Source organism: Engraulis encrasicolus, chromosome 10 (assembly GCF_034702125.1).
Source record: "Engraulis encrasicolus isolate BLACKSEA-1 chromosome 10, IST_EnEncr_1.0, whole genome shotgun sequence".
NCBI classification, from domain to species: Eukaryota; Metazoa; Chordata; class Actinopteri; order Clupeiformes; family Engraulidae; genus Engraulis; species Engraulis encrasicolus.
The window spans coordinates 33,948,619-33,972,467 of record NC_085866.1 but is presented as its reverse complement, the minus strand read 5'-3'; the positions used below and the strand labels follow the sequence as shown (position 1 = coordinate 33,972,467).

Sequence of the window (23,849 nt, the reverse complement as noted above, 5' to 3'; positions counted from 1 at the left end):
GCAGTATCATATCGAATAGGCCACAGAACTGAGCCGACAAAAAGGCATTGGTAGGCTCTACAGACACACAATACAACACAGCAGAGCATGCACGCAGGCAGATAGGGCATTTAGATACACCGGTAGCATATCGAATGGGCCTCAGAGATCTACCCACAACAAGGCATTGGTAGGCCATGCACACAGACGCGCAGACACACACATAATCCTGCATGCACACTGCCAAGAACTCCACCCAAAGCGTTGCACTGGTGAACTCTGTGCATGCATGCATGCACCCACAGCACGCACACACATACACAAGCGCGCGCGCGCGCACACACACACACACACACACACACACACACACACACACACACACACACACACACACACACACACACACACACACACACACACACACACACACAGAGCCAGGACATTTACATAAACACCCTGTCCCTGCCCAAAAAAGCATGCTGTTTGTAGGCTCTGCGTGCACACACACACACATGCACACGCTACACACACACAATAAGCTCTGTCGCGCTGTGTAAAAATGAGGACAACACTGCAATAACAGGGCAGTAAACCCCAACTGCAGTCCAGATAAGGGACCCGGCTGTTGCCTGCTGCTTTCCCGTCACTACAGAGTGTGTGAGTCAGGCAAGAGGGATGGCCGCCCAGTGTTTTTATTTATCTCTCTAGTGTGTACCACGCGCCTCGTCAGGACGCACTCAGAGCAACCACCACATGGCACCACATGGAATAGGGGAGAGAGAGAGGGAGAGAGAGGGAGAGAGAGAGAGAGAGATGGAGGTGGAGTAGAAAAGAGAGGGAAATGGAGAGAAAGGGATAGAGATAGAGATTGTGAAGGAGAGATTGACATAGAGATTATAATGGAGGGAGAGATGGAGAGGGAAAGAGGGAGAGAGGGAGAAGACAGAGACACGTGGAGTGCAGGGGAATGTAAGGCAGGGGCACTCGCAGACAGTAAGCGTCTCAACTCGAGTGTGTCCTCCGGCTCTAATTTCATTAAAACAGATTTCATTATTCCAGACTGCTTGGCACCAAAAGTGACTAGCCTCCACAGCTCCATGAAAGGCTCTTTTGGTTGCTCGCTTGCGGCCTGCTCTCTCCCTCTCTCTCTCTCTCTCTCTCTCTCTCTCTCTCTCTCTCTCTCTCTCTCTCTCTCTCTCTCTCTCTCGTCTGTGTGTGTGTCTCTCTCTTTGCCCTCAGAGACCCTGAGGGCTCCCTGTGCGTGTGTGTGTGTGTGTGTGTGTGTGTGTGTGTGTGTGTGTGTGTGTGTGTGTGTGTAGGTCAGTGTTGTTATAATATCCAGCTAATTTACGAAGGTATTTTAAAGTCAAACTCATGGAACAATCATTAACCAAAACAGGCTAAGTATAGTGGAATGTCATTTGGTGTGGAAAAAGTGAGACACACAGAGAGAATGGCAGAGACACGGGAGTAGAAGAAGGACACCGATGGGCATTAACAAATTAGAGCAACACCATGCAGTTTTCCAAGATTGTTTCAGTGTTTCATCACAGACTTGTAACAGGGTGAAATGCATCTCTGAATTCACTTTGCCGCCACGCATGGCCTGTAAAACACATTAATGTTGGTAAGTAGCGTTTCCGCATTCAAACTGTAGGAAAACCGAAATTAAAAACTACTTAGTATTGCTTTAAGTGGGGAAAAGGGAAACGCTGGAAAGGAAGGAAAAGTTGACCAACTGATTGACCTGACGACCTTAACGGCTCGACTTCTCACCTGTTTTTCTTGTGCCTTGAAAAGCCATTTCCTTGGCCGAGGAGGACAGGACAGGGCGGAGGGGGGCAGGAAGGGGGGCCCAGGGGAACTCTGCCTCGGGCAGTTCTGGTTCTGTTGGTGACCTGGCAGTCCCACTGGTTCCCACAGTTGGCCGCGTTGCTATCTGACCCCGCCGTCCCCCTGTACTGGAAGGTGCGCTGCGGTTTGGGCGGCGCCGGGACCTCGTCTGTAAACGGGAAGCCTCTGAAGGTGCCGGTACCGGAGCCGGAGATGTTGGTACCGGACGCCAGAGAAGCGTCCCTGTGTTTGTCCCAGAGGCTGTCACTAGCCTCCAGCTGCTTCCAGAAGCCGCGCGAGGTGTAGAAGTTCCCAGGGGGGAGTCTGTCCTCGGGGTCCTCTAATGAGGGCGCTGGAGAGGCCGGACACGGAGGTAGTGGAGGTAGAGGTGAGAGGTCGGAGTCCCGTTGGGCAGCCACACCCGTCTGGACCCCGTTGGAGGGGGAGGCTTCCGTGAAGAGGATGGGAGTCTTGAGCTGGATGACCTTAAGAGCACGGGTTGGACTGGGTGAGAGCACAGGGGCGCAGCTCGCCGTGTTGCCCAGGCCCGTGTGCCCGCCACGGTCCTGGAGCCGGGGCGATGAGATGGTCTGAATACGTTGGGTGTTCGTCTCGACCATCTTGCGCCCGATGGCGGAGCTGCACACATTCCTGGCGTCTTCCCTGAAGTCCAAGCCCAGGCTCTTGGCTTTGGACAGAGTGGCTTTACCACGTGGGTCTTCATCGGCCCGGTAGTGATGGTTGTGGCGGGTCATCACTGGGGAACGGACTCCATTTCCCAGCGCATCGCTAGACAGCTCCCGCCTCAGCGGCGCGTTTCCTCCTCGACTGTGACCTTTCACCCCCCCTCCGACACCGCTCGCCTGGATATCCTCGGCCTGGCTGAGCCCCTCCCACTGAGAGATCTTCTGCCGGATGTTGAGGGGCGGGGCTCCGCGGGGTAGGGGTCGGCCCGAGGTTGGGGAGAGCCTGGGTGGGGATGCCACGGCCGAGGAGGACCCCACCTTGCTGGAGGCACCAACGGTGACAGCAGCGGCGGTGGTGGTGGTGGTGGTGGTGGCCCGACCCTGGCCCTGCCCTCGGCCTTGGCCTCTGCCCTGGCTGCGGCTGATTCCCCCCACCCCTCTGCGAGCTCCATGGCCATGCTCCATGCTGAGGGCCAGCATGGCTGGAGGAGGAGGAGAGGGGCCCACCGACGCACCTTGAGCCTCAAAGCGGAGTCATTCCTGGGGGAGACATTAGGCCGGACGACCCCTTCGAGAAAGACCTGGAGCCTAGTGTTGGGCTCCCTCCTCCTTCTCTACCTGGTGTTCTCTCCAGGGTGGAGGGTTTCACTGGTCGTGTTGCCTGATTGAAGCGAGGAGAGGAGAGCAGAGGCGAGGGGGACTTCCCAAATGACAACAAAAAATGCCTCTTTCCGTTTTTAGGTGGTTTCAACTTCCCTTTCCTTGAGTTATGCTATGGTTACACTCTCTCTTCTTCTTTTAGCACGGATCCTGTAAGATAAAACACAAAACAAGAAATCATCATGGGCTGAAGGTGTTTCAACATCTCATACAAAATCAGAGGTGAACTTAAGCTTTGAAGTTACAAACGTAGAGAAGTGGCTACTCCTGCAAATGAAGAAAAAGAAGCAAGCAGAGTTGTATAAAGTAAAAGTTGAAGTACTCTTACAGATGTACTTACAACACACGTATGATATTACAAAGATGAAATGAAACTATGTAATATCATACCACTAGTGTTGCAATTACATTGGTAAGAGTACTTCTACTTCTACTTTACACAACTCTGGAAGCAAGACTTTTACAGGTTCAAACTTCAGCATTTTACAGGTTGTAATACGATGGTTCAGCACAGCAGACAGACAACGAGCTTTGACTGCAGGGGTGAGGGATCTGTGTGACGAACACATAAAGGGAGGAAACTGGGGAAGAAGATGGCTCCCTGCTCAAGGTCAACGGCCAAAAATAAACCTGAGGAAGAGACGAGTGCGGGGGACGGACAAGAAACAAAGCAGCCGGCCACTTTACAGAGGAGAGGGGGGAGTCCGAGTTTGAGTTTGCCGGAAAAACATCTCACTGGACGGGATGTTGATTTATCTGTCTCCCCTAGTAGCCTACATCTGTTCCCCGCCACAAAATTCTACGGTGGATTAAACCGTCCCGAGCCATCACGTAATCTAATTTCCGTGCCTTTTCAAAGAGCTCCTTCATACTAACACGAAAGCAACGACGGAGAATCGAGAGTGCCTTTTCTTTTTTCATCTTTTTCCCTTTATGCATTCAATCTGGATTCTCTTTAGGGGAATCTCTCTAAGAAGTAAACCCGCTGAGAAGCACACACATCACGGATGACAGCCCATGATGCGAAGGCATGCAGGAAATAGCAAGCATGTTTGAGAAGGCAGAAGGCCCATTATCACGCACTGCCAAGACAACACGGTCATGCCACACAGCCTGTCTATGGCCAGCATAGTCGTAAAAGTAAAGAGAGATAGTAGTAATAAGAAACGAGTGAAATTTTAGACTTTTTTTATACCTTTTTTATACCATCATGGGCAATAGTGGGGTCGTAGGCATGTGCATTTTTTGTCAGTCATTTCAAATTTGAGTTAAAGTTTGGTTTTCACTCCCAAATTGAAGTTTAGGGTCCATAGAACAATTTGGGTTCGAGTGTCAAACACACAGATACCAAAATGGCCTGCGGGGGGCGCTCTAAAATATATAAACTGCTATAACTTTTTATTAGTTTAACCAAATTTAACATATGAGGTATGCATGGATTCAGCATTAAGAGGAGGAGCTGGTGAGCTAAGTATTTGGTTACCAGATTAAAGACACACTATGTCATAAACACACTTTTAGCCCATGGACAGCAAAATTCAGGGTTTTTTTTAAGATAAAAGGTGGAAATGCCCTCCAAGTTGCAATGAAACATAATTTATTGTTAAAAATTATTGTAAATTAAGCCTGGTATATCATTCAACTTGATTTGTTAAGAATATCCCTGAAGCACAACGATACCTAGGATACCTATACGCAAATATGGCTGCATAAAGCCTATGTGATATTTAGGATCCAACTTGCAACTTTGAGTTTATGAATTTAGGATCACGAGTATCAACTTTTTTCGATGAAGCCATATTCTATTCACGCATAAAATCACAAAAAAACGTTATATCTGGAAGAAAATAAATCAATAATAACAACAATAATAATAATAATAATAATAATAATAATAATAATAATAAGACTGCATTTCCGGAGAGACAATGCTATTGGTATGCTTGCGGATTATGCACACACACAGAGCTGTTGTATACACACACAGAAACACGAGGGAAAGAGATAGAGGTGTGTGTGTGTGTGTGTGTGTGTGTGTGTGTGTGTGTGTGTGTGTGTGTGTGTGTGTGTGTGTGTGTGTGTGTGTGTGTGTCTCTGTGCGAGAGAGAGAGAGGTGTGTGTGTGTGTGTGTGTGTGTGCGTGTGCGTGTGCGTGTGTGTGTGCGTGCGTGCGTGCGTGCGTGCGTGTGCGTGCATGTATGGAGATGCTTCAGGTGCCTTTCAGCAATGGGTGGGTAGGGAGAGGTAAGGGTGGGATTCAAACCTGCAACCCTCTGACAGACCAACACCCTACCCAGTAGGCCACTGCCACTTACTGACAGCAGAGGTCTGAAGTTCTACAAGGCTGCATGTGTGTGTGTGTGTGTATGACTGAAGATTCTAAAGGTGACAGTTTGGCAGTCAATAGCTGAGTAATATGTGCAGTCTTATTTTTACGCTGTCATATCTCCAAAAGTTTTGCAAGTTGTCAGATGATATTGACACACAAATGGCACAAACCTGCTCTTCATGTCAAAGCTGAGATCACTTTTCTTGGCCAAATGGTTCAGTCAAAAAATGGACATATTCAGGCCTATGCGCTGAGCTGTTCACACATTTTTTTGTAAGTGAATGGGGTCACATCATAGGGATTTTAAAACTGCTCTCTTTGTAACATTTTTAAGAGTTGGCTTATGATATTCACACAGTTTGTATTCAGAGCCAATACCTCTCTGACAATGCCTTTACCTAGTTGATACAAAAACCCCAGGACAGGTCACCTCTCACTCTAACTGCCACAGTTTGTGACATTATCATCTTGACCATTCTACCATTCATTTCAATGAGGGGGAAAACAGAGAGAAAACTGAGGAAAAACAAGTCTAGTGAATGAATGAAAGGGGGTAGGCCAGCGAAAAATACTCCACCCTGAGACCTTTTCGAGCTGTTCGTTTTGGCACTCGAACCGTGTCTCTATCTCGAACGCTGCAACGATTCAAAGCCGCTGTACTAATGAATGGCGATTCCCATATGCCGAGGTGAATGGAAAAATGTAGAATAATAATAAACTGTTGATGAACAATTAATATGCTTTCCCGCAAGCATACTAAATAAACTGTTGGAGAACAATTAGCATGCTTGCTGGGGGCAAGCAGAGGCCTTTGGCAAGCATACTAAATAATACTATAGGACTATTTCATACATGGTAGACACAATCATCTGCTCTGGGAACTGTCCATTTGTTACCAGCGTAGTTGACAGGAATGAAAACCGTTCTTATTATCTGCATTTGCCAGAAATGCCTGCCAATCTGGTAACAAATGAACAGTTCCCAGATTTGGACTACACTACCAAAGATGCCGTTGCCAAAGATGTTTTCCAACTAGAGGTGAAGTGCAGCTGTACTAGTACTTGTACAAATAGACCTGCCAGGTCTCGGTGCAAGTGCATGAAGGCAGAGTTAAAGTGCACACGTCTGTGCAAGTGCACATACAATTTCTAAGACTGACCACTGACTGTTTTTGCATCTGTTCTGTCATAGTTATTGTAGAGTGGAGTATTGGAATATTAAATGTTAGCCCTATGGTCTTCTGTTTACTTTTTGAATGCAAGAAAAAAATATGTTCCCCATAGTATTTATCATCATCATCATCATCATTATTATTACTATTATTATTACTATTATTATTATTATTGATTTACTTTCTTCCAGATATAAAGTGTTGAAGTTGTGAATAAAATGATGGCTTGATTGAAAAAAAAGCTGGTACTCATGATCCTAAATTCATAAACTCAAAGTTGCAAGTTGGGTCCTAAATATCACATAGGCTTTATGCAGCTATATTTGTGTATATGTATCCTAAGTATCTGTGTGCTTCAGGGATATTCTGAACAAATCAAGTTAAGTGATAACCCAGGCTTTATTTACAATAATTTGTAACAATAAATTATGTTTCATAGCAACTTGGAGGGCATTTCCACCCTTTATCTTAAAAAAGCCCGGATTTAGCTGTCCATTGGCTAAAAGTGTGTTTATTACATATTGTGTCTTTAATCTGGTAACCAACTATTTAGCCCACCGATTTCTCCTCTTCATGCTGAATCCATACATACCTCATATGTTAAATTTGGTTAAACTAATAAAAAGTTATAGCAGTTTATATATTTTAGAGCGCCCCCCGCAGGCCATTTTGTTATCTGTGTGTTTGACACTCGAACTCAAATTGTTCTATAGACCATAAACTTCAACTTGGAAGTGAAAACCAAACTTTAACATCAATTTGAAATGACTGAGCCTATTACGACCCCACTGCAACATTTTAGACCTTGGCGGAGTATTAAAAAAATTAAATAAAGCCAGATTGTGGTCAATTGACACAGGCGCGCACACACACACGCACGACAGGCTTAAGATATCTCCCTGATCTGAACTGCATTTATATGGCTTTTAAAGCATTTTGTTAAACAGTTCTTCAATGTAAGGAGAATCATGGATAAATAGGTGTCCTCCATCAAGTGCAGCCAAGATCAGTGTTGTACCTGAACTACGTAGTTCAATGAACTATAGACCCCTTTACTGTCTGTACACAGATGTGACGTAATCGGGCTGCACATGCATTGGGTGGATGCTCACGATAACTTCAGATATGAAGTGGGCGCCACAGACAAGGGCACTCCTGATGGTGTCCTCAGTCCAGTTGGTACTTTTGATTTCTTGTAACCACAAACATATGCTTCTGGAGCAGCCTCTTCCATCTCGGAATAGCTTAACAACTGTACTTTTCAGGATCTCTATTTTTACAAACGTACACGATTCAGGACGCCAGGTCTTCTCTCTTTAGGGTCTGCAGCACTGTGTGTGTGTGTGTGTGTGTGTGTGTGTGTGTGTGTGTGTGTGTGTGTGTGTGTGTGTGTGTGTGTGTGTGTGTGTGTGTGTGTGTGTGTGTGTGCACGTGTGTTTGAGTCAACAATACAGTGATGACGTGACTTCAAAACGGGTCAATAGTTCATTAACTAGTTCATAGTTTGGGCAAACTTAAACTGAACGCTCACCATTTACCCTGATGAACAAATTATGAACTAGTTAATTCTGGTGCCTGAACGAACTACACTGTGTCTTTATTTAACAAGGTCAGGGCTTTTTCTGAACGGGGAAATAGGGGCGCTCCACCCTCATAGCTCCGCGGGTGCACCCTCATACTTCTTTTTTATATATATATATTAAAATTACTTTTTTGAGCGCCCCTAGTAAATTCCCCCTTCACCCCCCGCAACCTGCCATTATGCTCCCTCATGCCAAAAATTCCTAGAAAAAGCCCTGAAGGTGCCATATTTTCTTAGTGTTCAGGTGAAAACCCATTCAAATACATCTCAAAGAGCCCCAGTAATAGAAGATAACATGACACAAACAAAATTAATTGCTGTCTGCTGGTTTCATAGGCTTTGCCAATGATCTTGGTCAATACAGCTCACAATACACACCTCTTGCAAAAAAGATCTATGAACTAGTTCATTTTTGGAAAGTGTGAACTAACTATTAACTGTAAAAAATTATGCACTATGAATGAACTAGTTAATTTCGAAATGTGTGAACTGAACTTTGAACTAGAAAATGAACTTTTCCAACACTGGCACCAAAGCAACCACATTTGGACCAAATCATTACTTTTAGCACAGTTGTGCTACAACATACAGTAATTATGCTTTACTTGGTTTAGCAAAGGTTAGCCCTACAGTATGACACTCTCTAATTAAGAGGACTCCTGAATGGAAAAAGGAGAACAAAATAAGACCACATTAATGCCAGACGCGCTGTCGAAAAACTTCTTCAACCTCCCGTTTAGCGTTTTATTCATTCCCATACCATGCAGCTGGTTGGCAGCGAAGGCCAGGCAATCTGGAAGTTATAGGCTACAGACAGCTGTGCATCAGGGCCCAAGTATTCTGGACACGCCGCCCGGCGCAGCACTGTCACACTGGGGACAGATCTGTAACTGTTTAAGGGGGAGGGATGCGGTGACATTCCTTACTCACTCCCTACAGTCCCTGCCATGTGCCCGCTGGCAATGATCATAATAATTCTGTACACCGCATTCCAAACAAGCCACTTTAAGGGATGGGATGGGATGGGTGGCTGGTTGGGTGGGGTAGCAGGGTGGATGGTTTTGGTAGTGGGCAGATGGGTGGCAGGCCATGCCATGTGTGATGGGGGGAGAGAGAGAGTTTGTTAGGTTTAGGGGGGTGCTGGCTGATGAATAAATCTGACCCGAAACACCCGGTCAGTCAGACGAGCGAATGATGCCTTTGTTCTGGCTGACCTACATCCTAGACGTACGATGGAATCTCTCTCTCTCTCTCTCTCTCTCTCTCTCTCTCTCTCTCTCTCTCTCTCTCTCCCGGCCGACCCATGTGTGCCAGGATCCATCCCATTCTGCTACGCTGCGGTGTCAAGCTCCAAATTACCCAGCAGCATCGTCTGTTTGAGAGGGATGAGAGAGATAGGAGAGAGATAGATAGAAGGAGAAAGAGAGAAAGGAAGGGAGAGCGAGAGAAAGCAAGACAGCAAGTGGGACAGAGAGGGCAACAAAGAGAAAACAAGAGAGAGAGAGAGTGTGCGCGTGAGAGATAGAGAGAGAGAGAGAGAGAGAGAGAGAGAGAGAGAGAGAGAGAGAGAGAGAGAGAGAGAGAGAGAGAGAGAGAGAGAGAGAGAGAGAGAAAGAGAGAGAGAACGTCCTTCTGAGTGACATGTAATACCCATGTCGGCATGTCACTTTGTGTTAAACTATGCAACTGTCTGCTGAGCGCTTCCCTGTTGGGTCTCGACCCTGGCTTGAGTGTGTGTGTGTGTGTGTGTGTTTTCGGTGAGTGTCTGGGTCAGAGTGACTGACTGTGAGCAGCATGCATGAGTGTGTGTGTGTGTGTGTGTGTGTGTGTGTGTGTGTGTGTGTGTGTGTGTGTGTGTGTGTGTGTGTGTGTGTGTGTGTGTGTGTGTGTGTGTGGTGTTTTGCAGGAAAGCCAGGGCCGTGCTTCCTGGCTCTCAGGAAGAGAAGATCAGCAGTATGGCCATAATGATGGTTAAGGGGGTATTTGAAGAGCACAAATGGCACATTCCAATCCAGTCACTTAATAGCTGGAATCTCATAAACTCTAAGTGGCTTCACATGGGCATTTTGCAACAAAAAGAAAAAAAAAACACAGGCCTATTTCCAGTCATTAACCGGCACATCAGGTTTGTTCAACTAGATGCCCCCTACTCCCCCGTGTCAAAACAACCACCATGCTTGTTGTTGCATGCGTGTTGTCTCCTGACTGCTGTTGGTCTCCCATCTGTTTTCCCTACAGCTGTCACCCTGAAGCCTACACCTCGTCTTTCACATCCCAATTCTCAGGTATAGCTCACGGTGAAGCAACGCGCGTTTCATCACAACTCATTTCATCGCGGTTGTTCCTCCTACTCTTCGTGCGAGATTGTAAACTTTCCACCCCCCGAGAATTTTGGCAGTGCATGCACGAGACAGCAGGGATTACCGAAACCCCCAAATGACACCCCCGTGAACACATAAATAAAAGCTAATGGCACCTTTTAAATCACGCACGAGACACTCACTCCTGGGACCGCAGCAGCATGACAGAACATGCCCATGGGTGGGGTGGTGAAACCGGTGAAAGAGAAGGGATAAGTGACTGTCTTCCTTAGAAGAAAAGTGGGGCTTAGTTGAAAAATCACCATTTGTTAAAAGAAAACACAAATGAGCACTCACTGAAATACACTAGTCACTAGGCACTTGCAAAGTTGGGGCAGTTCTGCTACATGTAATATTTCACACTATAAAATAAGCATGACAGAGATAAAATGATAAGTCTGGACATTATGTACAGCAAAAAAATGTTTAGCAAAAAAAATAATTAAAAAAAATGCATAATGACAGCCAATGGCTCAATGAGTCAAAACAGTTTCAAGTTTGTTCTGTTTACCTCATTCATCCTGTCATCAGTTTCAGTGGCTTGGTTTTTGCTCGAGTCGTCAGCATCATCATTACATGATAACTAACAAACCTATCCAAACTATACAGTGTTAATTACTAATAACCTGTATATCTCAACCACCAAGTACTTATTCCCGAGATAGACCGTCGACAAAACTGCTTTTCATAGTTCAAAAATAAACTTTGAGTGCTCCACCTTTCACTCTGTTGTTCTCCGGTCGGTGAGAGTTTAGTCCAATTGTTTCGCAAAAGGCTGGTGCTGACCAAGGAGCTAGTAGCGAGCTAGCCAACTTAACTGTTAGCTAGCTAAAGTGCGGCTTGGTGCTCTAAAACTTTGGTTGGATAAACCCATACCTGTGTGAAAACGCGCCCTTTGGTATCAGCATATCAAGTGAGCACAAAAACAAAGTTGCTCATTCTTGCACAGCTTCCATGTCCATGCGTCGGTATTCCGGTTTGGTCTTCATGGCAGAAGTTTTTGGTCCTCCAGTGAAGAGGGGTTTTGTCTCCGCATTGATCCTCCAGCAGCGCACGAAGACGTCATCAGCTCCTGCTGTCAATTTCCCACCCTTTACTTGCGATGTCTGGAGGAGCGGCTGATTTACGACAACATAGCCTAGTTCTACAAGTGTTGCCAGAATCGTCCTTGTTACAGTCTTTTATGGGACAGTCAAGGCTTATTCTTTGACACTGTATCCTAACTTTTAGGGAACTGTGCAAATCTTACCAAACGAATGGAGTGTGCTATGTTCCAGACATAGGTAGGCTACATTTTGTTGATGGGTTCTTGTCATAGGCCTACCAACAACAGCAAAACCCAAATTGTTTAAATTAAAATCTTCAAATGAGATATTTCAGATCATTGTAGAATACATGTAGTCTGCTTTAAAGTGACAATACTCAATACCTTCAGCTTTCAGAAACGTGCATGGCAAAAACCTAGTGCATGCCAGGTCAGCAGAGAAAGATCATATGAAATCAAAGCACATATGATTTCGATCAAATTACATAACTAATTCCTTTACTCAAAATAGGTGTTCCTACCTGCATCATTTGCAACCGCATCACAAAGGATAAGATTGAAGAGAAGATATCAAAAAGAAATTTGAAATATGGTGCCACCAAGTGTTCAATGTGGACAGTGAAGGCTCCTCACTCCCATGAAGTTTGAGACAGCTCAGATAGTCTCGGGGAAGCTGACGTTAGGGGACAAAATAGACAATTGTCCCGGGCCCAGAGACAGAGGGGCCCCAGAATTGGATCTCCATTGTATGTATCGAGAGGGGGGCCTTTCAGGTGAATTTGTCCTGGGTCCCTCCCAGCTAAAGCCGTCAACGGCCCAGGGCACGCTCTCTCGTATTATCAAGATCAGACTGACATTCATTGCTTGTCCTGCCTGACCTGACCCCACAATGACAAAGAAAAGTCATTAAGCCAAACAATGATCATTTAATCAAAGAGGATTGGAATGAGGTCTTCTTTTCAGTTGTGCCTTCATTTAATCAAGTTAATTTAGTTTTGATACATTACAAGGACAATCTATATATGGCACGCGGAATAGCCTGTAGCCTCAGTTTTAATGGGGGTAATACATGGCAGAACTTTTTTCAAATCGAATTTACAGGGCCAGGTAAGTTGTTAAAGATGGTGACTTATAAAACTAATACACAAGTCTTACAAAAAACAAACATTCTGCATACACTGGAAATGATTTTTGAACCAGATTCCTTTATTTTCATTTGAGGTATTTTCCATATCTCTGAAATGTTGGCAAATGTCATTTCAAGTTCGGTCTAGGGTACCTTAAAAACGCATAACTCATCCATACAGGGTAAGTGAGATAGCCTAACTCGGACCAAAAACCAAGTCCTCGTCGCTGTGTGATAGGCCTAGAGTATCTAGTTTTCCTTCAGGCACTCCTTGATGAGGTTGAGCTCGTAGGTGAGGGTCTCGAGGCGGTATGCCATCCTGATCTGTGCTACATTGGTCTTGCGGATGTCGTTACCCTCGGGGCCTTCCTTCAGGAAGTTGGGGCCCAAGAAGTGGGTCTTCTCCTGTAAACATGATGAGATATAAAAACATAAACGCACACGCACACGCACACGCACACACACACACACACACACACACACACACACACACACACACCATGATGAGAATGGCACGCCCAACGAAACATCACAATGGCAATGTCTTTAATGTGCTAAATAGTTTGTCTGTCGGCAACAGTCTATATATAGGTCACTGCACCTCTCTGTACTGAAAATGCTCACAGTCATGGAGTGGTCACATCATCCGAATGCACATTATACAAGCTGTGCAAGTTGTCAAAAAAAAAACATTTTTTAAATTGTTTTTTTTTCAAATAGTTTTTTTTAGCAATTCTAGCGGAGTTTCATGAATCACATGTACTGTAATTTCCACTATGTTGTCTGACTCTCACCTCGATAGACAGGCCACTCTGCAGCACACTGTTCCTGGCAATCTCACACATGTCGCAGGTACTGAGCTTGAAGACCTGAGCTGCGATGGCATACTCCTCCATCAGAGGCTCCTGCAGACACAACACAATCATATGGTAGTTCAGAAAAATTTTCAGTTTTATATTCAATAAAAAGGATTTTCTTTCAACTTTATTCCAATAAATGTGTATGAGATTTAAAGCAAGCTATCGGTTTCACAATCATGTCACAGTTAATAAAAAGAAATATTTTCATTCATTTTCATTCCAATGGACGTTTGTGAAACAGACGGCCTGTTTGTAATCCTCTCAAACTGTACTGGGCTTACTGTAGTTGGATTACGTTTGCTTTCCACCTTCAGTAGGCAAAGTTTGTGAGACATGCATTGTTCCAAAGACTTTGAACCCTCTCTCTGAATGGATCTGAACAATAGTGTTGTATGCACTACACAAAAATCAAATCAGGGTGTACCAACGTCCTCCAAGGGCTCTCTAGCGCCCCCTAGGGGCCAGCAGAGCCCATGTTGAGAAAGATTAATGTAGTGGACCTACGTACCGTATGTGAGGTCTAAACAATGATATGCACTGGCAGCAACTGCTCAAATCAGGATCTATCTCGGAGGTAAAAATGTCCAGCTACAAGTACACATGCATTGCTAATAAAACAAAAAGATAATGATAATGATAATGATAAAGATAATAAAAAAAAAGATTTTGCACATTTCTACTGTGCAGTCTACAATTGTACGTATATAGTAGTTAAGGCGAGTCAAGAGGCCCTGGGCCGCACCTTGGTGTAGTGGAACTGCATGGGGTCGTCAGTGGACAGGGAGATGACCAGGCCCTTCTTGAGGAACTCCAGCAGGGGGTTCTTGGCGTACTCCAGGAACAGGCTGTTGTTGCTCAGGGGGGACATGGCAATGGGGATCTGGGCCAGGAAGTACAGGTACTGCAGCACGGGACTCTACAGCAGGGAGGAAGAGGAGGAGGAAGAAGACGAAGATGATGATTTATGGCTGATTCATATGTGTGTGTGTGTGTGTGTGTGTGTGTGTGTGTGTGTGTGTGTGTGTGTGTGTGTGTGTGTGTGTGTGTGTGTGTGTACTGCAGCATGGGACTCTACAGAATGGAGGGAGAGGATGATGATGATGATTTATGTCTGATTCATATGTGTGTGTGTGTGTGTGCGTGTGCGTGTGCGTGTGCGTGCGTGCGTGCGTGCGTGCGCGCGCGCGCACGAGTGCGTGCAATACCTTCTTAAGATTGAGTCCGTGAGAGATGTTGTCGGCGGTCATGAAGCAGGCCAACAGGTGAGTGACGGCTCCAGCCTCTCCGCAGTGAGGTCTGAACTGGAATGTGTTCATTCCCCTCTGTCTGTTAGACACATGGGCACAGTATGCATTTAATACCATTCCCCTCTGTCTGTTACAAACATTGGCACATTATGTATTTAATACTATTCCCCTCTGCTAAACACAGGGGAACATTATGCATGTACTATTATTCATTTACTATTATGCATTTACATTGTGCATTAACTGGCTGCAGTCTGGTTGATGAATGCGATGTTGGCATACATGTTGCAGACGTATAGCACTGGGTGTAGGATGGATGCACATGGGGGGATGGGGCGGGCAGGACTCACTTTCAAGGCAAAGGGACATTCCAGTAATCTAAAACCGGAGTAGAGTGGGGTGTTGGTACTCACTTGCGCAGCTGGTTGATGTATGCAATGTTGGCATACATGTAGTAGATGTAGTAGGTGTAGGAGGGGTTCTTGGCGATGTCCCACTCCTCAGGCTTGGGGCTCTTGGTGGAGAACATGTGGCCACTGTGCTTGGACTCGTCATCCACACTGTCAAAGGCTGTGACCTACAGAGGACATACAAAGTAGAACATCAAAATGATGCATCAAAACGTCTTGATCTCCCGTCGGGCATGTAGATACAATACAGCTCAGTATGAGGCCTAATAACGTTATTTTTATCTACAGAGGACAGGACACCCAGAAAATATACAGAGGGATTCATCATAATATTCTTTTGATCTTCAACAGAGGACTCAGCTGGATTTGTGATAACATTTTTGATCTTCTGTAGGGCGATTCAGCTTCCTGATGTTCAATACAGAAGGCCATTGTCTTGTATTAAACATCTTTGCAACATTTTCTATGAACAGAATAGGTGGAACTGTGGATGATTGCTACAAAAAATAGTCAACAACAGTACTCTGATATTAGGTGATGTTTGATATACGATACTCACATGCTTAAGGAAGACGCTGAGCTCTGGGTGTTTATGGGGGTTGATGGTGGCCTCCAGGACGGGCAGGAAAATGTTCTCCAGCAGCTTGCCATAGTGGGGAATAAAGTTCCTGGCTCTGAAAATGTCACTAAGGGACCAGAAAAAACATACAGTTACCAGCAGTGTCATAAACTCCAATGCATACTTGTGACGCAACTCGTAACTGAAGCCTCACAATAATATAAACTTGACATTTTGTAAAACCCTACAGACAGTAATTTACATACCTGTAATTTCCAGGCTATAAATTGCTACTTTTTTCTCATTTTTCAATCCAGTGGCTTATACCATGATGCAGCTAATTTATAAATTATTACATGTGATATGCACAAAGTTAATGGAGTTAGCTCCAGAGCTAATATTTTGTAAATATCCCATGTTACAATGTGGAAGCCTGCGACTTATACAAAGATGCAGCATACTGTATGTGCGATCAGTTTTTTCTTCTTAATTTGAGTGTGTGCGGCTTATATTCAGGTGCGGATTCTGGGATGGAAATTATGATACCTAAATTAAAGTTATTATTAGGCTTATTTTACCTCTTCAGGTTTTCAACATCAGCTCTCATCAAATAGCACAAATTTGTTATTTGACAAAAACACACAAAAAAGTCAGAATTTAACATACTAGATCCTAGGGATTTGGATCATCCACTTGAGGTTGGGGGAGAAGACCCTGTGCTTGTTGAACCAGCCGGCGAGCTTGGTCCACTCGTTGGCGTTGCAGCCATAGATGGAGAGACGGGGCTCGGCATACTGGTATCTGGCATCCTCAAGGTCAGTGGCCACTTCCTGGATCAAACAGAAGTCAAGCGTTGAGGTGGGCTTGCGCTCTTACATTTTCATTACATAATACACGTGGCTCACAGTAGACATACAAAGTACTTTCCGGAATTGTTCATGAAGAGTGTGCCGCTCACTTACACTAAGAGTGCCTGTGGTGTGATTACCTTGATAATTCTCGCAAAGTACTCTCCGTCGATGTGGTTCTCGGTCTTCAGATACAGGTCACGAAGCTCACTGGCGCCGACTGGGTTATATTTGGCATTGAACTTGTCAAAGCGCTGGAAGGTTTGTCTGCCCTGTGAGGGGAGAGAATGTGTGTTATGTGGCAACACACATGGTGGTGTTTTAGCGATAGGGTGATAGTGACATGGTGCCATTCAAACATGTGCATGTGTGTATAATGCATATTGTTAGAGATATTCTCTCTCTCTCTCTCTCTCTCTCTCTCTCTCTCTCTCTCTCTCAACCAGGTCTGCATTACAGTAGGAAGGTGTCATGTTGTCAGCATGGACTTGGAATATGTGTCTGCTTCAATCATGTCTCACACAAACAGACTCAGAGAGAGAGAGAGAGAGAGAGAGAGAGAGAGAGAGAGAGAGAGAGAGAGAGAGAGAGAGAGAGAGAGAGAGAGAGAGAGTGTGGGTGCGTGTGTGGGTGCGTGCGTGCGTCCGTGCGTGCGTCCGTGCGTGTGTGCATGCATCAGTGAAAGAGATAGAAAGAGAAAGAGAGACAGACAAACAGAGAGAGATAAGGAGAGAAGAGAGACGACTGAGTAGCACACCACAGCCTTACAGCGTGCACATCCAGGGAGTCCACAGTCAGGTCGTAGGGGTGCATCTTGAGGTGGTCGAACAGCTCCTTCATGGTGACCTCCTTGCCCTGGATCTTGTGCACTGTGCGGTCCACATCCACACGGTAGGACTTCTTGATGAAGCGCAGCAGGTGCTTCTGGTTCATGCAGGCGGCCGCATGGATGTGAGTATCGACCTGTTGGCAGCCGAAATAACAAAAACAACACCATTTTCAACATCAGTTCTGGGGTGCGTTTCTTGAAAGTGTTGTTGCCAACAAGCAACTTACTTGGTTACCCATGGGAAACGTTGTTGCGAACTACTAAGTTGTTATTCAGTTAGCATCCGCAAGGCACCTTACAACACAACAATAACTATAAGGATCACACTTGGAGTACATTGAGATTTTTTAAAATGTAAACAATCAATGCCCCCATTAGAATAACCTGGATCTCGCAAAGAGCTGAACAGGGGGGAAAAGGTGTGTCGTTGAGTACTGAGAAATCAAGAGTGCGAACAATACAACCACATGTTAAAATTGGCCAGCATTCTCCTTTAAAGGTACACTGTGCAGGAAATGGTCAAAAAAGGTACTGCAACTATGCTGCTCATTGGAACTGGGTTACCTATTGCCAAATTTGATCTTTTCACGAAAGCTTACTTCGTAATAAACTAATATTTTTTAGTATGGCCCTGCCCAAGTACAGTCATTTTTGCAGCTGAAAATGGCTATTTCTGGAAATTCAAAATGGCGGACTATGGAGAAGATACCCCTTTTCATGTATGAAAAGTGCAATTTTTCCAGTCATAATGAATACTTGGAATTTGATGGTGGTGGTAAGTATTCATGAAAAATGTAACATTAGTGAATGGGTAGCATGAATTCTGGAAATAATCAACTAATCATCTTACACAGTGTACCTTTAAAGCACTTGTCTGAACAGTGTATGAGCCGTGCTATAGACATACGTTTTGTATTGTTATCAAGGCTGGAATGGGACTGAAAAAAACAGCCTGGGCATTTTTGACACAGACCAGCCCCTCACTCAGCCCCACCTGCTTTTCACCAATTAGCTCAATCCACAGCCTATATTAAAGATAGACCAATGGGCCACCCCATATGAATTGAGGGCCGTTGTCTAAGGGGGGAAAAATGCCCTGTATGCCAGATTACCAGTGCAGTCCGGAATATTATTATTATTATGATTATGATTATGGTTATTATTATAAGCTGCATATTACTTGTACCTTTCTGGTGTTGTAGAAATCTCTGTGAGGGTTGTTCTTCAGCTCCTTCAGCTCCTCCATCTCATTCAGCATCTCATGCACGTTGAACTTGGAGAACAGGAACTTCAGACGACGGTGAGTGTAGGTCTTACTGTGGAATGTTGTCAGTACAGGGGTAATGTGATTATACAGTGCTAAATTATATCCTTTTTACATTCATGATGATTTTTGACATTATACAGTATATGAGATTTCTCAGGTGAACGGCATCAAAAAGGAACCCCGATTGAGCTTTAATTTACACAGAATCTTTCAGTTGATTTTGTAGCTGTAAATCTAATTTAAAATTGCCTTTCGGGGAGCACATTTATAGGTCTGTACACTGTAAAAAATCTGAAGCTCCCTGAAGAGCCTTTAGTTTTCCACTAAGGAGAAACCTACAAGTTCTCCTAAGATCTTATATCAAGATGTAACAAATGGTTTCTTTGAAGAACTCTCGGTAGAACCCATAAATGGTATTCAAGGAATCTTGGCATTCTTCCCAAGAACTTGTTGGTTCTTCTTCATGTTTAGGTCCCCACCATCCAACTGGGGGTTCTCTGAGGAACCTTCAGAATGTTACAGGATCCACCTTATTATCCATGGTTACAAGGGCGGCACCATTACTGTTTGGGTAGCAATTGCTAGTACTAGAGGGGCTATGGGTAGCCTAACAGGAACTGGCAGAACACAAATCCTTGCACTAAAAACGTTGAAATGGGTGAGGTTAGTGGACGTGGCAATCAGGTGGACCTACGTTGGGCCCTGAGCGATGAGAGCGATCAGGAAGTTCATGTCATCGATAAAGGTGGCGAGGTCAGGGGAGGGCAGGTTGATGGGTTGGTTGTTGTCAGCAGCCTTCTTGTCTTTGAAGGCACGTACCACACCGTCCTTCATGCACGCCACGTAGTTCAGGTCCTCGGGCAAGGTCTTAGTCTCAAACGGATCCTCACCTTCCTTGGGTGGAGCTGTGAAGACTGCAGAACAAGACCAGACAGACCAAGTTAAAATCGATGAAAAATATACAGTCCAATCCAGAATACTTGGCACAGTGAGACAAATGATCTTGCTTTTGTTGTCCACCAAAGACATTTAGGTTTGAGACTAAAAGATGAGTATGAAATAAAAGTTCAGAGTGTCAGCTTTTATTTTCCTGGTACTCAAATCTAGATATTTTAAATATTTTGGAATTTATGACCGCTTGTGTGACACTACAGCATTATTTAGGTGAGTAAACGTATTGGAACAGATCATTTTAACGGAAAATAAAATGTTATACTTGGTGGTATATCCTTTTTTTGCAATAACTTCCTCAACCCTGCTACCCATGGACATCACCAAACGTATTCTTCATTTGTGATGCTATTGCAGGATTTTACTGTAATTTATTTCCGCTCTTCTTTGTTTTTATGGATTGTTTCATTCACTCGCTTCTTCAGGAGGTAAAATGCCTGCTCTCCTTGCTTAAGGTCAAGTCATTGATTTGGCCAGTTAAACCTTACACTAACCCCTTGATTAAGTCCTGCATTTTATTGGCAGAGTGTTTTGTCCCATTATCCTGCTGCATGATTAAAATCTTGCATTTGTCCATAAATTGGCAGGTAAAATGTGTCTGTATACATAGGAATTCATTTGGTTACGACCATGGTCATGGTCATGGTATATTATCAATAAAAATGAAGGAGCTTGTTCCAGAAGCAGTTATGCATGCCCAGGCCATGACATTACTTTTACTATTCTTCACAGAGCTTCACAAGCTTGTCTGCTTTATGCCTTAAGAAGTTCCTTTCTTTTTCCCATATTTAGGCCTTTCTTAGACATCGTAGAGATTAATCAAGGTATCATAAAAGATTGTGTTCTAGATCTTTTGTGGATCATCTCTGCACATTTCTATCTGGTCTTCAGACTCTTACTACTGTTTTGCATGTGTGTTAATGTCTCTGTATCTCTGCTCTCAGATTCTTCTTTAATAAGTATATGCAATACGACCCCCTGCAATGTGGAGGTTGTTAGTGATGTGCCTTTGGGGCTTTCCTTTGTAGCTCTCACGGAACTTCTGTCATCAAGTATTGTTGTTTTTCCTTGACCAACCTCTTCAATATCTGTTACTCAGTACACCAGTAGTGTCTTTCTTTTCCAGGACATTCCTAAATGTTGTACTTACTATGTCCAATGTTCAGCTTCAAATTGGAATGCTTTCCCCCCATAGACAGGCCTCTGGTTCTTGTGTTGGTTTGTCATCTTTGACAAGAAATGCAGTCTTTTTAGGTGTAAACCCAGGTAAAAAAGTGAGAAGTCATGTATTGGTATCTAACCTTTGTACAATCATCCTTAAATTCAACAGCTGGTCAACAAGAAACACCTACCAGTCACATGTTCTAATACTTTTGATCACTGAAAAAATGCTGTGGTGTAATTCAAATGTCATGAATCCAAAATTATTCAACATATCCAGATTTAAATACCACTAAATAAAAGCTGACATTCTGAACTTTGCTATGCAAATTGTTGCATCTTAAACCCAATTGCTGTCAGTAGAAATTTGGTTTGCTGTTCCAAAACTTTAGGAGGGGACTATACTGTAGCTAATAATGCATTTCTTTTTCTTTTTCAAAACATTGGAATGCTATGATATCATCCTACAGTAAGTGGAAATAATAATGGCATGACAGTTAAAACACATCTGGCTATAGAGACTAATATGGATTCAGTGATCTCAGTCCTTAAATTTAAAGTACTTTGTAAAAGTCATGAAGAGGCTACTAGATGATTAGTTCATGAATTAGTTGGATTAGTTAGATTAGTTAATGAACCCACCCATAAATGTACAGGTAGCACTTTGGAGCCAATGGGATTGCCAGTGATCCCAGTCATGCTGAAAATGCTGTATTACATCATAACAGCATTGCTATAACATAAGACATACGAGTCTTAGTAACAGGCTCATACATGGTCTACGAATTTACAACACTGTAATAACCAAATTGTCACCAAATTCGTACACAGAGTCTCTGCATGAAAGAGTAATAAAGGTTGGAGTACAGTAATAAATACTACATGTCATACAGTACCTGGGTGCACCAAGTCCTCATCGCTGTAAGTAGAGCCATCGATATGGCACAGGTACTGCGAGACGGTGCGGGGGAACCGCTGCATACACAACCTCATGTACTTCTCCCTGATGTTCAGGGCACGGTACACACCCTTGCAGGCCAGCTCAAAGTCATCCATGGTCACCTGAACACAGAGAGCATCATTTTGAATGGATGAATGAATGAATGATTGAATGAATGAATGAATGAATTGGACAGCTGTGCCCCAAGGAGACTTACATAGATCGTCACTCACGAGCAATGTGAGCATCCTCAAATGCAAGTAATGCACATCAAGTATCAAAACTTTAGAGGTCACGTTTTGCTACGCATTGACACATGATGGTGGCCGAAGCAAAGTGATAGGTGACCTTGTATTCCTGCATGCATAACGATGCATTGATGATGTGAGGCTATGGCTAGAGGCCGCCTTGACATTAACCCCTTAAAGGGACAGTTTGGTCAATTTCAACATGCAGTTGTAATGCTCACACTACCCTGGACTTGTCAGTGCCTGAGATTTTTTTTTTTTTCTTCTTCAGCCGTTTCCGAGATCCTGGTCATTGTAATGGGGGCAGCTCTTTGTTTACATTTCAAAAAAACATTTTTATTTATTCCCAAAAACATCCAAAAGGTTATAAAACATCAGCAGACAACTAGCAAACAGCAGTACCTTTTGGGAAAATATTTGGAGTTGGCCTATGTTTCATTTTTTAAAAATGTAAACAAACGCTGCCCCCATTAGAATTGCTCATATCTCGGAAAGGGCTGAGCCGAAAAATGTGGCATCACCAGGTACTGACAAGTCAAGGGTAGCGTGAGCAATACAACTGCATGTTGAAATTGACCAAACTGTCCCTTTAACATTCCTGGTGATTTTCCTGAAAAACGCCTGAAAAAGCATACCCAAATTGAAATTGTAATTGTACCTTTATACCAGCCCTTTGTGCTACTGACAAAATAAAACATGCCATTACTTTTAAATACAACATCAGAGATTTAAAAAAAATACACATCTTTGGAAAGGTTACACATTAGAGGATTATATTATACTGTTAGAATACTCTCTAAACCCTGATTTTCTGAAAACCCTGACTGAAAAGGCAAGAAAGGGGGGAAATTCCTAAATCTCAATTGTTGTACTTTAGATATACACATTTCTGTCATTATTGTAAGTGAGGTGTGTGTGTGTGTGTGTGCGCACGCATGCGCGCGCGCGCACGTGTGTGTGTGTAGGAGCAGATCTGTGTATTTACTCCCGACTCAGATTACGCACTGCCAACACACACACACACACACACACACACACACACACACACACACACACACACACACACACACACACACACACACACACACACACACACACACACACACACACACACACACACACACACACACACACACACACACACACACACACACACACCACTTCTCTATACAGCTTCCCACACATAGAGTTCTTCCCTCTACTCACTATGGGATAGACATCCTCCTCTCCTCCTCCTCATCCTCCTCTCCTCTTCGCTCCTCTCCTCCTCTCATCTCATCTCCTCTCCTCTCCTCTGAAGGAGCACAACACAGTCACAAGAGGCACAGTCTCAAGTTTGAAAAGAACAGTGTTATGAGTGACCTGAATTCATACCTTTCAGACAGTCACTCCTCTATCACTCAAGGACAACCACATACATAGTCTGCTACTTTTGAGAGCAACAACAGACATCAGTGTTCAAATTAAAGGCACTCTGAATACTATGATTTCTCAGATCACTAGCTTGTTATGAAAACAATCAGTAATTTGCAAAATTCACATGTTGATTAATTGACATGTTGATGCTAATTGCATTATGCACTGGCTTATGGTCACACTGATGAAACAAAACTCCACCATCTAGGATGCTACAGCGAGAGGATCCTGTGATATGGCACCTAACGCAGATGCTCTGAGCGTTATCACCAGTGTTAATCACCAGATCTTGGACGAGAAATAAGTGACTGCAGTCTATTGGACTTCTATTCAGGACTCCTTT

The 23,849-nt window shown here is 44.0% G+C and overlaps 2 protein-coding genes across 5 annotated transcripts in view; both read right to left on the bottom strand.

Annotated features, from left to right (window-relative positions):
• The window catches only part of dennd2c (DENN/MADD domain containing 2C), a 45,805-nt gene extending 33,782 nt beyond the window's left edge, over nt 1-12,023 (bottom strand). Inside the window, exons 1-2 of one of the 2 annotated variants that reach the window (XM_063208690.1) lie at nt 11,111-12,023; nt 1,756-3,308 (exon numbers count right to left, since the gene is read on the bottom strand). In XM_063208690.1, coding sequence (XP_063064760.1) covers nt 1,756-2,978 — 1,223 coding nt within the window. In that variant the 5' untranslated portion in view covers nt 2,979-3,308; nt 11,111-12,023. The remainder of the gene's footprint in view (nt 1-1,755; nt 3,309-11,110) is intronic. The other variant, XM_063208689.1, reaches the window with a different exon arrangement.
• Nucleotides 12,024-12,829: 806 nt separating this feature from the next.
• Nucleotides 12,830-23,849, bottom strand: part of ampd1 (adenosine monophosphate deaminase 1 (isoform M)) — a 23,565-nt gene continuing 12,545 nt past the window's right edge. For all 3 annotated transcript variants that reach the window (XM_063208685.1, XM_063208686.1, XM_063208687.1), the window contains 12 exons: nt 21,799-21,964; nt 19,485-19,704; nt 18,710-18,839; nt 17,463-17,657; nt 16,835-16,966; nt 16,513-16,676; nt 15,847-15,973; nt 15,291-15,454; nt 14,836-14,956; nt 14,373-14,546; nt 13,565-13,675; nt 12,830-13,175 (listed from right to left, as the gene is read on the bottom strand). In XM_063208685.1, coding sequence (XP_063064755.1) covers nt 13,020-13,175; nt 13,565-13,675; nt 14,373-14,546; nt 14,836-14,956; nt 15,291-15,454; nt 15,847-15,973; nt 16,513-16,676; nt 16,835-16,966; nt 17,463-17,657; nt 18,710-18,839; nt 19,485-19,704; nt 21,799-21,964 — 1,860 coding nt within the window. In that variant the 3' untranslated portion in view covers nt 12,830-13,019. The remainder of the gene's footprint in view (nt 13,176-13,564; nt 13,676-14,372; nt 14,547-14,835; nt 14,957-15,290; nt 15,455-15,846; nt 15,974-16,512; nt 16,677-16,834; nt 16,967-17,462; nt 17,658-18,709; nt 18,840-19,484; nt 19,705-21,798; nt 21,965-23,849) is intronic.